At 39.9% G+C, this 18,469-nt stretch overlaps 2 protein-coding genes across 2 annotated transcripts; both read right to left on the bottom strand.

Annotated features, from left to right (window-relative positions):
- Positions 1 to 961: 961 nt before the first annotated feature.
- LOC129405808 (olfactory receptor 4D6-like) lies at positions 962 to 1,906 on the bottom strand. Its single transcript, XM_055143363.1, has one exon. The coding sequence runs from the start codon at positions 1,904 to 1,906 to the stop codon at positions 962 to 964; it is 945 nt and encodes a 314-aa protein (XP_054999338.1).
- An 11,886-nt stretch (positions 1,907 to 13,792) lies between these two features.
- LOC129405842 (olfactory receptor 5A1) lies at positions 13,793 to 14,740 on the bottom strand. Its single transcript, XM_055143482.1, has one exon. It carries the CDS (start codon positions 14,738 to 14,740, stop codon positions 13,793 to 13,795), a length of 948 nt encoding a protein of 315 aa, XP_054999457.1.
- Between the last annotated feature and the right edge of the window lie 3,729 nt (positions 14,741 to 18,469).

The following is an 18,469-nucleotide window of genomic DNA, read 5'->3' as shown; positions in this document are numbered from 1 at the left end:
TATATTTTTCCATGACTGTATCTGGCTTCACACAACTGAATATAGTCCCTTGTGCTAAATGGTGAAATATATTAAAGACGTATTTAGTATATTTAACATACTAAATATCTAGAATCAGGCCTGAAAGATAGTTTAGTGGGTAGGGTATTGGCCTTGCACTTGCTGACTCAGTTTGCTATCTAGTACCCCATATAGTCCCTGGAGCCCTTTCAGGTGTGATCCCTGAGTGCAGAGCCAGGAGTAAATCCTTAACACATCCAGGTGTGACCCCAAACAAACAAAACAAAACAAAAAAGATTCTAGGCTAAAACAATTAAAATCCAGGAGAGATTTGTACAATTTTACTGGAAATAACAGAGATATTGGAGAGAGTATGTAGAAAATAAATACACTTATAGTCTATATTTATGCATATTAGAAATGGAGGCACATGTACTAGGAAACATTGACTCCATACCTGATTAATCCCAGGTTAATCCCAGTTAGGAGTCTAACAACTACCTCCTGGTCAACATTTATCACCTTTCACTCTCAGGACAATCTTGTTAGATGATAAAACTTTTTCTATATAACAGGTGTTAAAACTAAAGGGAGAAAATGCTTGTATGAGATTACAGATTATATCAACATAGTATTTAGGTAATTCATTGCAGTCTTATTTCCCTACTTTTCTCAGTTTTCTACCAGCCCAAGACCTCTTGTTATTCAGTCTCATCACTTTCATTTCTTTTCTTTGTAGGTCACCCTAGGTAGTGCTCAGGGGACCATGCGGTGTTAGGGATAGAACTGAAGGCTCTTGTGTACCAGTACTTCCTCCAGCCCTCTAAGCTATTTTCCAGGTCTCTGGAATGGAGAGGATGGCCATGAAAGCATATGATTCCACTGTGGTGAAAAGATCTAGTTGTCCTTTACCATTCGGCTAGCAAGTGCTCACAAACCAGATCAGCGCTGGATTTCCAGCTCACCCCAGTTTACTGTTCTCGGAGGGTCCAAGCTTCTTGTATATTCGCTTCATGGCTGACTTCATCTCCTTATTCCTCAGGGTGTAGATCATGGGGTTCAGCATGGGCGTGATGATTGTGTTATTAACAGACACGGCGGTGTCCATGGGCAGCGTGGTGAAGGGCCGGCAGTAGAGATACACGCAAGGCACGAAGTGAAGAGTCACCACCAGGATGTGGGAGGTGCATGTCGACAGAGCCTTCTTCCGGCTCTTCCCGGTATGAGACCTCAGCATGACAAGGATGGCAGTATAGGACGCTAAGAGCAGGAGGAACCACAGCAGGGTCACCAGGCCATTGTTAGAAATGAGGAGAAGCTCCAGGGTAGAGGTGTCGGTACAGGCCAGTTTGACGACTTGGGGTACATCACAATAGAAGGCATCCAAGAGGTTGGGGCCACAGAACGGGAGGGGCAGTAACAGAATTGACTGGAAAATCGAATGCAAGCATCCTCCCACCCAGGAAGCCACCACCAAGCCTAACCACACCTCTCGCCTCATGATTGTCACGTAGTGCAAGGGCCTGGAGATGGCCAAGTATCTGTCAAAGGCCATGATCGAGAGGAAGAAAACATCTGCTGCGCCTACAAAGTGGAAGAAGAAAATCTGTGCCATGCAGCCATTGTAGGAGATGGATTTCCTCTCTGATAAAAGATCCACCAGGAACTTGGGAACGGTGATGGATGAAAACACAATGTCCAGGACCGATTTGTTCCGCAGGAGAAAGTACATGGGAGTGTGGAGGTGGGACTCAAGGGTGATGGTCACCACGATGAGGGCATTGCCCAGCAGAGTTGTGATATACACAGCAAGGAAGACCACAAACAAGAAAAACTCCATTTCCCGGAAGCGAGAGAGTTCAATGAAGACAAATTCTTCCATATTGGTGTGGTTGCTTTGACCCATATCGGGTCCCACCCGCTCCCAGGTCTACCTTGGGAGGAGAGACACTAAGGTTAGGACTATGGTATTATGGGTTGGCAACCTCACGTGTCTGCTTTTGTTTGGTTTTTATTCTTGAGCCAGGCACTGGGGTGTTCAGGTCTTACTCCTGGCTCTGTGCTCCGGGGTCACTTCTGGCAGGGCTCAGGGGACCATAGGGGATGCTGAGGTTTAAAATCAGGTCTACTCCATACTAGGCAAGTACCCTCCCCACTTGTACCATTCCTCCAGCCCCACTTGTCTGATTTTTAGGAAACTGTCTCAAGCACTTAGATCCTCAAAACCATTTGGAAAAATCAGGCTAATGACTTCCTTTTACGGTCTGGAAAAAATAATCATCCTCATGATTCCCGTCTCATATTGTAACTACTCTGGGGTATTGTAAAAGATCACTACACTTCTATGCTTGTAGCCTGCTTAGAGGAAGATGGAAGAACTACAACATGAGTTTCCTTCTGCAATTTCAGGGAATGCAAAACTTTCTCATCTACTAAAGTTTTTCGCCTGCAACATCTCCTCATTGTTTTGATTTTCATGATAATGTTGTGGAGTCAATAACAGTGATCATGGTTAATTCTGAGTCATATAGGACAAATGAAATCTTAGAGTCATGAGACTTGCCTTCATTTACATATTTGCAAAGTCAATAAGTGGCAAATCAATGATTCAAACCCAAAGTACTTTTTTTTTTTTTTTGCTTTTTTGGGTCACACCTGGCGATGCACAGGGGTTACTCCTGGCTCTGCACTCAGGAATTACCCCTGGCCGTGCTCAGGGGACCATATGGGATGCTGGGATTTGAACCCGGGTCGGCCGCGTGCAAGGCAAACGCCTTACCCACTGTGCTATCTCTCCAGCCCCCAAAGTACTTTTTTGACGCGACAAACTCCTGTTTTTTTGTTTTGTTTTGTTTTCTTTTTTATAATCTAGGATTACTGCTATTTGTTCAGCCATTGATTAAGCTGATTGAATTGGGCATGAACTCCACAGTACTTTTATTTTTTTATTGTATCACTGTGAGATAGAGTTGACAAAGCTTTCATGTTTGAGATTCATCCATCCAATAATGGAACACCCATCCCTCCACCAGTGCACATTTTCCACCACCCACATCCCAGTCCTCACCCTGCCTCTATGGCAGACAATTTCCCCAATACTCTCTCAAATTTGGGGCATTATCTTTTGCTCAAAGTTTCCCACTGCCATTGAAGCCTACCTGCCAGGGGCAGATGCTAGATAATTTATTTTCCATTGCTCATTTTGAATATCATGAGAGCTCGCATGACCTCGATTGTAAATGTAAATATCTAAAATGTAAATGGTTTGGTTCCAGAGACATCTCTGTATGGCACCAGTTCATTTTTGGATTCAATTGGGGCCAGATTCCTCTTTGATTTTCTGCTAAAATCCTTGAAGTCTTCTTTATTTTTTTAACCTCTGAAGTTACTCTTGACAGGCCTGGAACTACTAGGGCTATTCCTGGGGGTGCTTGGAGTGGGGGATGGTGGCATGAGTGCTGGGGATCAAACTCTGGGAATCTCACATGTCAGGAATGTGTTCTACCACTGGATCCACATCCCAGCCCTGAGCCATCTTCTTAACTCACCCTCAGCTGGGGTCAACCATGTCTTTCTTTGATGAGAAAGGACACTATTAGCTGCTTTACCAGTTTTAGCAATAATCAGTTTAGCAAGAAGTTTTACCCTGATATCTGATCCCTTCCCCCACCTGTGGCATCTAGCTCCTTTGTATCTAAGTTTAGAGAAAGTTAGCACTGTAGCACTGTTGTCTTGTTCATCGATTTGCTTGAGCAGGCACCAGTAACATCTCCATTGTGAGACTTGTTGTTACTGTTTTTGGCATATTGAATATACGCCATGGGTGGCTAGACTGGAGTGATAGCACAGCGAATAGGGTGTCTTCCTTGCACACGGGTGACCTGGGTTCGATTCCTCCATCCCCGCAAGCTACTGAGAGTATCCCGCCCGTAGGGCTGAGACTGGCAAGCTACCCGTGGTGTATTTGATATGCCAAAAACGGTAACAACAAGTCTCACAATGGAGATGTTACTGGTGCCCGCTCATGCAAATCGATGAACAACAGGACTACAGTGCTAGAGAAAGTTATATAGAGAATAATGCTATTAGAGCTAGTTAAGTAAGAACCCCTGTGTCCTGATCTAGATCCTCTGACTAATATTTTATCTAGTGTACTGCTCACTTGATTCATGGCTTATCAATACCACTTGCATTGGAGTTGGAGATGATCTTCTTTCTCCCATCATGATAGTCTTGACCCTTACTGTAACTGTCTTGAGTATAATCTGTCTTGTCAATTTTTGCTTGTTTGTTTGGTTTTGGGGCCACAACCGGCTGTGCTCAGAGCTTACTTCTAGCTCTGTGCTCAGCAGTCACTCCTGGTGGTGCTGAGGGGACCATATGGGATGCTGGGAATAGAACCCGGGTCGGCCGCGTGCAAGGCAAACACCCTATCCGCTGTGTTGTAGCTCCAGCCCCTAATTGTTCTTTAACTGTCTCAAAAGGTTTTCTAAGATGCCAATCTACAGAAAGATTGGAGTTTATATCAGAATTATGATGGGTAAATAATTCTTAAACAAATAATTGTTTGAGTAGCCTGGCTATTTAATCCTCCTCTAGTCTCTTAAAGGGCAAGGTGAACTGGGTTTGTTTCTCAGTGGTAGACCATTTGCATATGTAAAGCTCTGAGTTTGATTTCTGGCACTGCTAAAATAAAGAGAAAAAGAAAGCAAGCAAGCAAGAAAGAAAGAATAAAGGAAGAAAAGAATACTCTCATTACCCCTTCCTGCACTTTGAGAAATTTATACTTCACTTGTGCCTTCTTTATTCTTGCAGAGTCTAAAGCAGTCTTATAGTTCATCCACAAAAGCGCCCTACCCACTGTGCTATCTGGCCCTGCTTTTGTCTCATATACTCAAAAACATATATGTAGTTTAATTTCCTAGTCTTTATTTTTTAAAGTGTAATCTCATAAAATTATTACATTAAAAATCGTTTACCTTTTTACTTAGCATATTTTGGCTGATGTAAGATCTCCCTAATCTTTTGTTGAAATGTGAAGAGTAAATATATTGGTTAATAAGCCAGAGACTGGTTTGCAGAGGTGTGTGGTAACCAGTCAAGTACAGAGAAAAAGCACCAGTTTGTGAAGTCTAGATTAGAATACAGCACCAGCCAGGAGAGTGTAGCAGTGTTGGGAGACAGGATTGAGAAGGGAATATGAAAACTAGACGTGCGTTGGCAGCACCGGTATTCTGGCTTGCAGAATGTTTGGGAGGTGAGGGACCAAAGGTCAATAATTGTCTGCTGCAGTTTGCCTGCTTAAGCAGTATTATTTTTAAATAGTGCTGCTCTCATCATTTTGCAAATGCATTTTCATGTGCATTTGTTAAGTTTAGAAATGGACTTATTAGGATAAATGATGTGAGTTTTCTAATTTAAGCGGTAATTAAGATATCATAAAGGAACAGCCCAATTCTAAACATGTTTAAATGCTTGATTCTTCTTACATGTACCATGAAATAAACTATAGTACCTTTAGAAGCCTTGCCATCTTAATAATATTAAAAGTAAAATAGAAAACATAACAATAAAATTAACTAAATTTTTAAAAATTAGTTTTGCAATAAAGAAGAATATTGCAGTTCTCCAGAGTTTAAGATTTGACAAAAGACAAACATAAAATTTTTATTTCAAAAAGTTTGAAAATAAGGAAAACCTCAAAATAAGCAATAAACTTGGTAAATTTAATTTAAAAAACAAAATGCAAAAGGTAAATAGACAATACTTGTGATATCTAAAGGGTTCTTATCATCTAGTAAGAAGCCTAAAGACAGCATTCCAGATTGCAAAGCAAATGCTCTAACCAGCAGAGAATTATTTACAATGCAAAATCAAGAAAATACATTCTGTTGCTAGGAAACAATGAGAAAATATGATAGCAAATAAAAAAATAAAGAAGTAGGCAGCTTTAAAACAAAATTGGCTCATAATTATAAAGATAGTTGGCTAGACAACATATAAAAATCATCAATCACAATATCAATTGAGGAAATATACATTAAAATTGTACTGATTTATTACTTTTCTAGGAGATAGGCCAGTGGTGAAAGATACATTATGTATATCATCCAAAGAGTGATATTGGGAAAAAGACATCTCCACTTGTGATTGAGAGGAGTAGACAATAATAAAGATCTTATACTCAATTAAGTCAAAACTCAGCATACAAATTTAGAAATCAGAAAATTTTAGAAATTCTCTTTTAGAAGTTTATACGAAGGACTTAATAAACTAAACACCTGATGTCACATATACAAAGAATGTTCTTAAGGTTTAGTTAGAAGAACTTAGGAACTAAATCTGATTTAAAAACAATTTCAACAGTTTTTGCATGAAATTGAACAATTTAGTATTTGGAACAATTTGGTATTTGGGAGCATTCAAGCTGACAATGTAAAACTTTCCATGTGTACTGGCAATACTCCTTTAAGCAAAAGTTTGAAGCAATAAATATATTATACAGTGTCGTTATGGGAAAAATTATATCCTTGGAAGAAATCTGGAGAGATGTATATTGCATTAGTGTTATCTATTATCTGTAAGAAACTGGATTTTGGGAAATATGTCTAAAAATTATATTGCAATGTGTCCAATTTATAAAAATGTTTTAAAATAGTTTCTGGGGCTGGAGTGATAGCACAGCGGGTAAGGCATTTGCTTTGCACGTGGCTGACCCTGGTTTGATTCCCAGCATCCCATATGGTCCCCTGAGCACAGCCAGAGGTAATTCCTGAGTGCAGAGCCAGGAGTGACCCCTGAGCATTGCTGGGTGTGACCAAAAATGCCAAAAAAAATAGTTTCTGATCTTGAAAGTTAAAACACATGTATACCTTTTGTTTGTTTTACAATTAGAAATAAAAGTTTTACTGCACTGTTTGTAAACTCTGATATGCCTCTTTAATTTTTTTCCCTCTGTAAAATTGTCCTAATAAAGGTGACTAAGGGAGGAGATGTGGGTGGGGAAGACAGTTCTAACTTCGTTTGGTATATCATGGCTCTATGAGGTATTGGCCAGAGGCACACAATGGAGAACCTGGGGGGAGCCAAATCAGAGTGTGGAAACTAAGATCACTGTAGCACTGTATCACTGTCATTCTGTTGCTCATCGATATGCCAAAGCGAGCACCAGTCACGTCTCCATTGTGAGACTTGTTGTTACTGTCTTCGGCATATCGAATACACCACGAGTAGCTTGCTAGGCTCTGCTGTGCAGGCAGGACACTTTCGGTAGCTTGCCAGGCTCTCTGAGAGGGACGGAGGAATCGAACCCAGGTCAGCCGCATGCAAGCAAATGCCCTACCTGCTGTGCTATCGCTCCAGCCCCAGAAACTAAGACAGAACTCTTTGTTGTTGTTGTTGTTGAATCACTGTGAGATAGTTACAAAGCTTTCATGTTCGAGTTTCATCCATACAATGATTGAACACTCATCCCTCCACCAGTGCACATTTTCCACCACCAAACTCCCCAGTATCCACCCCACTCCCCACACTCTATCCCTGCCTCTATGTCAAACAATTTCCCTCTTACTTTCTCTCTCCTTTTGGGCATTATGGTTTGCAATACAAAAACTGAGAGGCTATCACGTTTGATCCATTACCTACTTTCAGCACACATCTCCCATCCAGAACGATCCCTCCAACCATCATTGGCTTATAGTCAATAGTGATCCCTTCTCTATCCCAGCTGCTTTCTCCACCAGCCCATAAAGCAGCCTATCAATCATAGAACAATATTCCTGGCTAAGGTAGAACTCTTGACTTCTATTTCGCATTACATGTTTCCCCTCGCTTTTCAGACCAATCACCTTCAAAGTTCTAGACTACCAAGCAGACTATCAAGCCAGGGTGGAATGAGAGCCTTTCTAGTTTGTAATCCCTTGGTTGCTTTATGGTACCTAAGGGCAGTTTGCTTGAAAGCAAGACCTTTGGACTATTCCAAGTTTTAGAACTTTGGCTCTTTTCCTCTGAGCATTTTAGCTGTTAAGAAACTTTTTCCACTGAAAGAGCATCAGAAGGCTTGTTGTTTAATGGGATTTTGCTTGTAATGATTTTTTTTAGGAATTACTCCTGGTGGTGCTTAGGAGACCATATGGGAAGCAGGGGATCCAACCCAGGTTGGCTGTGTGCAAGGCAAATGCCCTACCCACTGTCCTATCGCTCCAGCCCCATAACCTCTCACTTTTACTACCTGTTGTCCTCTGCTTCTGTCCAAATTTAATCTCCTTCAATATCATTACTTACAGACTTTGTATCTCCCTCTTTCTACTTTGCACTTATTGATTATTCAAAATTATTTCGCATCAATGAGTGAACAAATGGATAGTCAATATTTGATATGGAGTAGCTGTTTGAACAATATTTGTTCATTATTCCATCTCCAATCTCAGCCTAAACTTCCTCGCGTTCCCCAATTCATTCTTGTTTCTATATGTTGACTAAGTGACAAATCATATGAGAATCTCCTGTAAATGGCAAAGTGTTATATAAACATAGAGAAGTACCATCATTGTAAAATGAATGTCATATAATTGTTTCTCTCCCTGCACTCAGGTTCTAAAACGTCATTATGACTTGTTATAAAATGATATTTCCCAGTTTTGAAAAAGTAATTGACATGACCACTGTATGAGTTGAATGTACGTTCATGCATGGTAGTTTCATTTACATATGTTGTAAAACTACGATCATATTCACAATAGCCTTAGTTAAGACTCATCTTTCATACAGGTACAATCAAAACAAAATTTTAAAAAAAGCAGGAAAAATTTATTTTGATAAGAATTCTCAGGTTATACATTAATTATATTATATCAATAACATACAGATACATTATTCAGCTTGGGTTAGCCATGTTTATTACACCACGAGTACTTATTTGTGTTATAATTGAAAGTTTAAGCTAGTTCTTATCTGAAAGGGAGTGTGCCAGATTTATATCCCTATACTTTGTAGGTGCCTGGTGAATGTTTATGAGTTGAGTTTTAATATTAAAATTTGACCAATTTGAATTAGAATATTTTACATAATAAAGAGACTGTCTTAAAAAATCCAAGGCTTTCAGTTTACTCTGACAGATATTTAGAGAATGGCTCTGGGATATTTTACTTTGCAGGGACTGAAGACTGAATATTATCAAAGTCGTGTGTGCTAGCCTAAAGTTGACTCCAAGTGTGGCTTTCAATGCCTCCACCTACCTTTGCTTACAAAGGTGAGTCTGTCAGGTTCCCCATCTTCACTTCCGGGTCCCCTTTGAACCCGAACACAATATATGCTTCTCTCTCAGACAATGAGTTGAAAGTCTGATATAGTAATCAGCATAGGGAATAGTGCTAGATATTTGTTGGAAATGTAATTTCAATGGAGATGTTGGCAGTTGTAGTTGCAATGGGAGTTATTAAAAAGCTAATAGGCAACATCAATATATTGTGGGATTTTCCATTCATCTTTCTGTGATTGCTTTCTAGTTTAATTCCACTGTGGTCTGTGCACATGTTTTGTATGATTTGTGAAAGTGTGAAAGTGTGCCCTATGGTCCAGAGTGATCTTGTTGAACTTTCTACATGAGTTTGAGAAGAATATGCATTCTTAATGTTGTTGGATGAAATGCACTATAAATCAATTAGATCCAGTTGATTACTGATATTATTTAATTCAGATTGTAATTTTTCCTCAATACTTACATATTGGATTTCTCAGTAAGGGATGTTTAAGTTGCCACTGATCGCACTGGCTTTGTCTATTTCTCTTGTATTTCTATTAGTTTTTGCCTCACATATTCCATTCTGACACTTTGTTAAGTGTTAGAACACAATTGTTATCCCTCAGGAATCGATCCGTTTATTGTTGTCATTACATAAATTTTCTTCTTAAAATTGAAAACATAATTTATTTTAGGCTTACACATAATGAATTGATTTTTGTTTTTTTTTGCTTTCTGGGTTGCACCTGGCGATGCACAGGGGTTACTCCTGGCTCATGCAGTCAGGAATCACTCCTGGTCGTGCTCAGGGGACCATATGGGATGTTGGAAATTGAACCCAGATCGGCCATGTGCAAATCAAACACCCCACCTGCTGTGCTATCACTCCAGCCCCAAATTGACATTTTTATATGAAACAAAATAAGGATTACAATGTGTCATTTTTCTATCTATTCTTAGCATTTTTTTTCAAATTTGCATAGAATATCTTGCCTAGGGGCTCCGTGTTATATACTACATCTTTGTGGCTTAAATATTTCATATTTGGATATTTGATCCTCTTCATTCTTTGGTTTCTCAAGCCTTTGTTAGCATTCAATACTGCTTTTTCCCCCCTGTTTTTTCATCTTTTTTTAATTTTAATTTTTTTTATTTTTTATAACATATTTATAATATTGAAACAATCATCATTTAGTAAGACCTATTATTTTCAAGACTCTTAAAATATACCCCCTTTTTAATTTTTATTATATCACCATGTGGAAAGTTACAAAGTTTTCAGGTTTATGTCTCAGTTATGCAATATTCAAACACCATCCCTTCACCAGTGCCCATATACCACCACCAAAATCCCCAGTATACCCCCCGCCCCCGCCCTTTTTCATCTTTTTGAGTCACATCTGGGAGTTCAGGGGTTACTCCTGGCGCTGCACTCAGAAATTACTACTGGCGTTCTCAGGGAATCCTACAGGATGTTGGGGATCAAACCCAGATCAGCCACATGCAAAGCAAACGCTGTCCCCCTGTACAATCCTCTGATCCAGTATTGCTCTTTAAAGCATGTTTGAGAGAAAAAAAATTTACCACTTTATTTTCATTTCTTTGAATGTTATGAGTGTTGAATTGTTATTAAGATAGAATAGTTTGCCTTTTCATTGAATTAGACCTGCGTTAAGAATACTATATAATTCCAGGGGTATAGTTTTATATACCCCTCTCAATATGTCCAATCCTTATCATACCCATTGCCAAAGTTCCAGTCCTTGTACAGAAATGAGCCCTCAACTTCCTACCACTGCCTTTCCCCCTACTTCCCTCTGATATCTACTGTGGTTTTCAAAAAGTGTAAGAGTTAGTTTTGCTGTTTTTTTTTGCCAGTTCATTTGCTTTAGTAACTAATATTCCACATATTATTCAGGGCTGAGTGTAATAGAGATGTTACTGGTGCCTGCTCGAGCAAATCAACCAACAACGGGATGACAGTGATTCCACATATTAGTAAAACCATTTGATTATAACTGTCTTTCTTTCCCCTACTTTTTTAAAAGTATAATCACCTCAGATTCTACCCATTTTGTCCCCAAAGACATCAATAAAGAAACTATGGTATATATGCTATGTGGAATAGTATTCTGATAGGATAAATTTGTGCCATTTGGGGCATGCTTTTTTTTTTGAATCTTGGGCACACCTAATAATGTACAGGGATACTTCTGTCTCTGCACTCAGAGAAATTATTCCTGGTGATGCTCAAGGGACCATAATGGGATGCTGGTGATTGAACCCCCATATTGGCTATGGGCAAGGCAATGTTGTACCCTCTCCACTCAACATTTTAATTTTTAAAGCACATTAATTCATTTACTTGGAATGTGCTTTAGTTTGTTCATGTCACATTTTTGAACTCGCCTGAATATATTTTGAAATTAGGAGACAATAATTAAGTGGAATCATTTAATTATTGATCTCTGCTCAAAACCATTAAATGTGTTCTAGTAAATGTTCCTATAAGCTGTTTGTAACTATTTCATGAAATCATCTTATATTTGACTGAAGTTACAATAAGCTCTAATTTTTAAGTATACGGAAACTTTCTGAGAGGGCAAAAGCTAATACTCATAGGGTATTTTATTCTAATAACAGGATTCTTGTATACAATGATATCTTTCCTCTTTGTCTATGGTTAGAAAAGACGAGGCTGAAGAGAGTTTATGGGGGATGCATTTGTTTTTATGTTAGAGCCAGAGATTTATTTCTTAGGTCAGGAGAGTTGGTGCTTTGATATCCAAAGAAGAAAAAAACTCATAAAATACAGAAATATGGTAACACGCCTTTCACTGTGACTAATCATTTTTTGCATGGGTTTAAATAAATTATATCTAGATATAGCAACAATAGAAAACAACTGGGGATTTTTGAGTAGGGCATATTATTTGTATCAAATTCTGATGTCTGTTTTTCTTTTTAATGATTTCTAGTGGCATATTTATGGTAATCAGTATTGCCAGTTTTTAAGATTGGTATTGATAGTTTAATTAAAATGTCTTTAAAAATTTTAAAGAGGCTCTTGTATCCCTGAATATATATGATGTATGTGAGTTAGATCTGATAAGGAACTGAAGAAGCCAGGACAACTGGGACAGATTATTTTTTCCTTCCCCTCTGCTTATCTATTCTCTTCCAGGTATGAAGGAAATCAATCTGCATGAATGATTAAACTAAATTAGCATATTTGCATATTTTTTAGACCAAATATCAATGGGAAAATGAATGTGATGAGAAGGGGACAGGAACACAAAGGATTGGGAAAGACTATCAGAAAAGATTGTGTTGGGCATGACAGCTCTATGGTAAGTGCCCTCCATGCAGGAGTAATAACATGAGCCTGGGAATCTGGCATATTTTTTCCTGATCTAATGGCACATGATACTCCACAAGGGTCAGCTAGTGCTAATCTATTCAGGCAAAGAAAAACTTCACAAGAGCAATTTGCTTAGATAAATAAAAGAAACCAGGAAGAATTCAGAGTGTGGGGATCAAAAGGGAGAACGAACATGAAATGGAATCAGGAGCCAGATAAAGAAGGAGTAGAGCTAAAATCCAGGAGACATTGAATGAAGAAGTTCAGGTGATGGATGATAATCTTGGATAAAAAATGTTGAAACACCTGCATAATTGAGAAAAAATGAAAGAAAGGGTAGTGTCCTTCAATATTTGCTTAGCAAATGATTTAGTTACAATTTTGGGAATCCAAAGGGGGAAATCTTGGAGACAGAGTTTATAGTGAAAGAGTAGACATCTTGTTCTTGTAATTTACCACAGCTGTAATTAATATATTTCTCTGGGTCTTGCCATATGTCAGAAATAGAAGTTAGATACTTGTTCAACTTTAGGACACTTGGTTGTTGCATGTGGAAGGGAACATTTGAGAAAAGCATGGATTCTGAAATCTGGAGGATTTGGATCTAAATCAGAGTCCTGCCTTTATTACCTTTATGGTAAGTCAGTTTTCTTCACTGTTACCTTCTTCTTGATTTGTATCAGAGAAAGGGCTATGTGCCTTCCAGAACTATTAATTAATCTAATAAATTTTGTGTCTGATGCATATTAGGTACCCAATCAAAGGAGGTTGTATGGATCTTTAAGACAGCGGCCGCTCTGTAACAGAAGGAGATAAGGAAAATAATGAATACAGTCTGTCTAACAATGACCACCATGAGGAAATTCATCACTTGACTAAGGATGACATCAGAGCAAGACAGGTGGGAAGACACAGAGGAAATGGTTGGTGAAGTCAAGGGTATTGCTATTGTGCCAGCTGGGAGAATAAAAGCTATTCTGGGAAGTTATTCAAAAGTAATCTCTTATTTCTTCTGAGTTCCTGTGGTGTGGTCAATAGACAAGAAACCATAAGGGATGGTGGCCGTTGAAACCTGTGTTTTCAAATATGCACACACAAAAAAAGTCTCCCTTACTTAAACTCAAGGTAGAGGTAGATGCCATGGGTGATTAAGTCTCTGGGAGTTTGGAGAACTAGATTTCAGTGATCAACTAAGAGAACACTTTCTTCTTCTCTAGCACCTTCCGTAAAGCATCTTTGATCTCTTTGTTCCTCAAAGTATAAATAAGAGGGTTCAACATGGGGATCACCAGCGAATAGAACACAGAGACCACTTTGTCCCTGCCAAAGGAGTAGCTGGAGCTGGGTCGCAGGTACATGAAAAGGGCTGTCCCAAACAAGAGAGTCACCACCATCAGGTGGGAGGCGCATGTGTTGAAGGCTTTCCTTCGGCCTTCCACTGAGCGGATCTTCAAGACAGCAGACACGATGTAAGTATAGGAGACAAGGAGGATGAAAAACGAGGTCCCTCCAACAATGACCACCACGAGGAAGTTCACCACCTGACTGAGGAAGATGTCAGAGCAAGCCAGTGCCAGGACAGGAGGGAGGTCACAGAAGAAATGGTTGATGATGTTGGGCCCACAGAAGTCAAGTCGAAATATGGAGCTGGCCTGGATCAGGGAGCTTAAGAAGCCCCCAACATATGCCCCAACCACCATGCGTGTACAGAGGCCTGGGGACATGATGACAGTGTAGAGCAGGGGGCTGGAGATGGCCGCATAGCGGTCATACGCCATAGCAGTGAGCAGGAAGCACTCAGTGAGACCCATGCCGACAAAGAAGAAGAACTGAGCAGCACAGCCCAAGAATGAGATGGTCTTCTGCTTCCGGAAGAAGTCCGTAAGCATCTTGGGCGCCACGGTGGAAGAGTAACAGATGTCAATGAAGGACAAGTTGCTGAGGAAAAAGTACATGGGTGTGTGCAGACGGGTGTCTCCTCGGATCAGAAAGATGAGGGCCAGGTTCCAGGCCACAGTCACCAGATAGATGCCGAGGAAGGTCACAAAGAGGATGACCTGGATTTCTGGGTGGTCTGCAAATCCCAGGAGGATGAACATGGTTACTGAGGAGCTGTTTTGGGTCTTCTCTGATGACATGTTCCACATGAACCACAAGAAGAAGACATAGACCTGGGATGATAACACATTAGAAGAGGCGTCTGAAAGGAGGGCGGGGTATTACGGGATACAGCTGTTCGCAAAGATATCCTCTTGTCCTCTCAGAGGCAAGTGGGATCACTGTTGTATTATCATTATTGTTAATTAATTAATTTAAGTTTTTGTTTTTTATTTTATTGTTTTGATTTTTGGGTCACACCTGGTGATACACAGGGGTTACTCCTGGCTCTGCACTCAGAAATTACTCCTGGAAGTGCTCAGGAGATCATATGGGATGCTGGGCATCAAACCTGGGTCGGAGTGTGCGGGGCAAATGCCCTACCTGCTCTGCTATCACTCCAGTCCCTATTATTAATTATTTTGGGGCCACAAACTGGTGGTGTTCAGGGCTGATTCCTGACTCTGTGTCCGTGATCATTATTGGTAGGGCTTGGGGAAATCATACGAGTTGTCAGGGTTTGAACACCAGTTGGACATGTGCAAGGCAAGTGTCCTACCCTCTGTACTCTTCTCAGCCCCAGAGCAATTATTTTAAATACATGTTTTATTTATTGTGATATAGTATGGTTGGACTGAAGTGATAGCACAGCGGGTAGGGTGATTGCCTTGGATGCGGCTGACCCAGGTTTGATTCCTCTGTCCCTCTCGGAAAACCAAGCAAGCTCCTGAGAGTATCCCGGCTGCATGGCAGAGCCTGGAAAGCTACCCATGGCATATTTGATATGCCCAAAACAGTGACAAGTCTCACAATGGAGATGCTACCGGTGCCCAATTGAGCAAATTGATGAGCAATGGGATGACAGTGACAGTGATTTTCCCCCTTTATACACATGGGAGTGTGCGCGTGGGCATGCACGTGTGTGTGTGTGTGTGTGTGTGTGTGTGTGTGTGTGTGTGGTCTTGGGGAGTCGGGCCACACCCAGATGTGCTCATGGCTTACTCTTGACTTTGAATTCAAAGATAATTCGTGCCTGGAGCTGGAGCACTGTATGCAGTGCCTGTGATTGAACCAGGATCGGCTATGTGCAAAGCAAACACTTCATCACTGGCCCAATAGAGAGATTTTTAACACCTCTTCCATATCTGCTTTGTCTCTAATCTACATAAATCAGAAAATAGCCTAAGGTGCTAGTAAGTTTAGGAAGCTGAAGTTTTTATATGTAAAGAAGTCACCAGGAAAAGTGAAGTCAGAAGATTTGGTGGCTTACATTGAATGATTTTAGAAGCGAGGCTATATAGGCACTATACCCAGCAGTGCTCAGAATTTTCTCCTGACTGTAGCTAGGGAATCAATTCTCTTTTTTCTTTTCTTTTTAAAAAAGTTTTAGTCACCCTGAGATGCAGTTACAAAACTTTCATGGCTGAGTTTCCGTCATACAATGATCAAACATCCACCCCACCTACAGTGCGCATTTTTTACCACTAAGGTCCCCAGTATCCCTCCCGCTATCTCCACCCCATTCCACCTCCTGCCTCTGTGTCAGGCACATTCCTTCTTACCCTTGCTCTACTTTGGGGCAACAGGGATCACTTCTGATCATGCTAAGGAACCATTTGTGGTGCCAAGAATTGAACAAGAATCAATCACCTGCAAGGCAGGAGTCTTAAACTTGGTACTGTCTCTCTGGTCCTGGAGCAGATTTTGATTCCTCTTCATTTCTTAACCCAAACAGTTCAGAAATTAACGAAATTACATTTGCTACTTTCAATGCTATCTACCTCTCAATATAAAGTGAATCTCACAAATTTTATATTTTAAAATAGGTAAATTATTTTGTTAAGTTTTTGGCTTTGGCTTTGGGGCCACACCCAGTGATGCTCAGGGGTTATTCCTGACTCTGCACTCAGGGATCACTCCTGGGAGTTTTGGGGGACCATACTGGGTACTGGGGATCAAAGTTGGGTTGGCTATGTGCAATACTCTATACCCTCTGTAATTTCGCTCTGGGATTCCTATTTTGCTAATTTAAAAGAAATATAAATTAGCAAAGTGAAAACTTAGCCAAAGTGATAGTACAGTGGTTGGGTGCTTGCTTTGCACATAGCTGACCTAGGTTTATTACCTGGCATCAGACATGGTCCCCCAAGCCCTACCAGGAGCGATCCCTGAGCCCAGAGCCAGGAGTAAGCCCTGAACACTGCCAGCCCCCAAACAAAAGCAAGCAAATAAATTAAAAAATTGAGAACTTAAAGTGATTCAATCAATTTCATAATATATAATTATGAAATATTCATGTGAAAAGAATTATGTATAATTCCTGATCAATTGAATAAAACTTTGAAAATGAAAAATATGAAAATTTAAAATGTCATGAAATAGCAGCTCTTAACATTTTGGTGTATGCTTTTTGTGTGCATGTAAATGTATACATGTGTGGGTGTTTGTATTATAGTACAAAAATCCTCTATAACTAAAACAAGTAATTTAAGTTATGCCAAATCATTAACTTCACAGATTGTGAATTAGTAACATCTCAAAGTCTTTTGAGAAGAGGGTTTTTGGGTCACATTTAGCTCTCCTCAGGGGCTGTTCTCGCTCTCTGTTCAGGAGTGATCCCTCGAGGTGTTTGGTGGAGTATAATTGGGGCTGGGGATTCAAACTAGAGTTCCCACATGCAGGGTAAGTAGTTACCTTCTGTATTGTCTCTCTGGCCCACAGTTTCTCAAATTACTTTGACGCATTCTTGCTCAAGGTATAAGATCTTGCTCATTTAAATATGTCTAGTTTGTCATAACTTAATTTATAAATATCTGTAGTCAAGAGCTCACTGACAATCTTAACTTTCTTCTTGGAACTTGCACAGAGAGATACCCTTGAAATGAGGCTCTCCACTTCTTAGTGCCTGCTACAGCTCTGAGCCCTCCAAATTTGGACAGTGGAGAGAATCACCACACCATCACTTGCTCAGAGTTTCAGACAATCTCTAACATTAATTCAAATCTTGTTAGTCTGACTGGATATCACAAATTGAACCCACGCTAGTCACCTGCAAGGCAAATGCCCTACCTGCTATGTTCTCTCTGGTCTTGCTTGGTTCTAATTATGAATTTGCCACTTATTATCTGATGCATGTAACTAATGATGTTTAGTTTTTCTGAGTTTCATTTTCTACCTTTATAAAACCAAGACATATAAAATTGAGTATGCAACAAAGTTGTTTGAGGATTGTTGTTTGAGGATTGTTTATAACCATGCACAAAATGTTCTTTGGTCCTGAGTTAAGATGCTTAATAAATTAGGACTGTGAAAAGTCCTTGAAGATGTTTATAAATAATCGTGGAGGGTTGCTCATCTTGGTAGAAGGTTTGTAGTTGAACAGTGAAAACCTGAAACTATGTTATTAAAAGTGTTGTAAATAATTATGATTTAAAAATGTTATTTTTTTATAGAACCAAATATTTTTTTTGGAATACTTAACTGGTTGGAGTGTGTTTATTTACAGAAATAAGAAGCTCACTAAAAGACCACATAGATATGTAAGAAGTGTCTAGGAAGAGGCTGGAGAGATAGGACAGCAGGTAGGGTGCTTGTCTTGCATGCAGCTGACCCATATTCGACCCTGGCACCCCATAAGGACCTTTCAGTCTGCCAGGAGTGGTGATCCCTGAGCACAGAGCCAGGAGTAAGCCCTGAGAACTTCCAGGTGTGGCCCCAAACCCCAAAACCAACCACCACCACCACCACCGAAAAGAAGTGACAAGTAGTAA

This window comes from Sorex araneus, chromosome 6 (assembly GCF_027595985.1).
Source record: "Sorex araneus isolate mSorAra2 chromosome 6, mSorAra2.pri, whole genome shotgun sequence".
NCBI classification, from domain to species: Eukaryota; Metazoa; Chordata; class Mammalia; order Eulipotyphla; family Soricidae; genus Sorex; species Sorex araneus.
This window is presented reverse-complemented; position numbering and strand designations above follow the sequence as displayed.

Excerpts from the sequence above, each read along its gene's own strand:
- LOC129405808 (XM_055143363.1), bottom strand. The coding sequence starts at position 1,906 with ATGGGTCAAAGCAACCACACCAATATGGAAGAATTTGTCTTCATTGAA.
- LOC129405842 (XM_055143482.1), bottom strand. The coding sequence starts at position 14,740 with ATGTCATCAGAGAAGACCCAAAACAGCTCCTCAGTAACCATGTTCATC.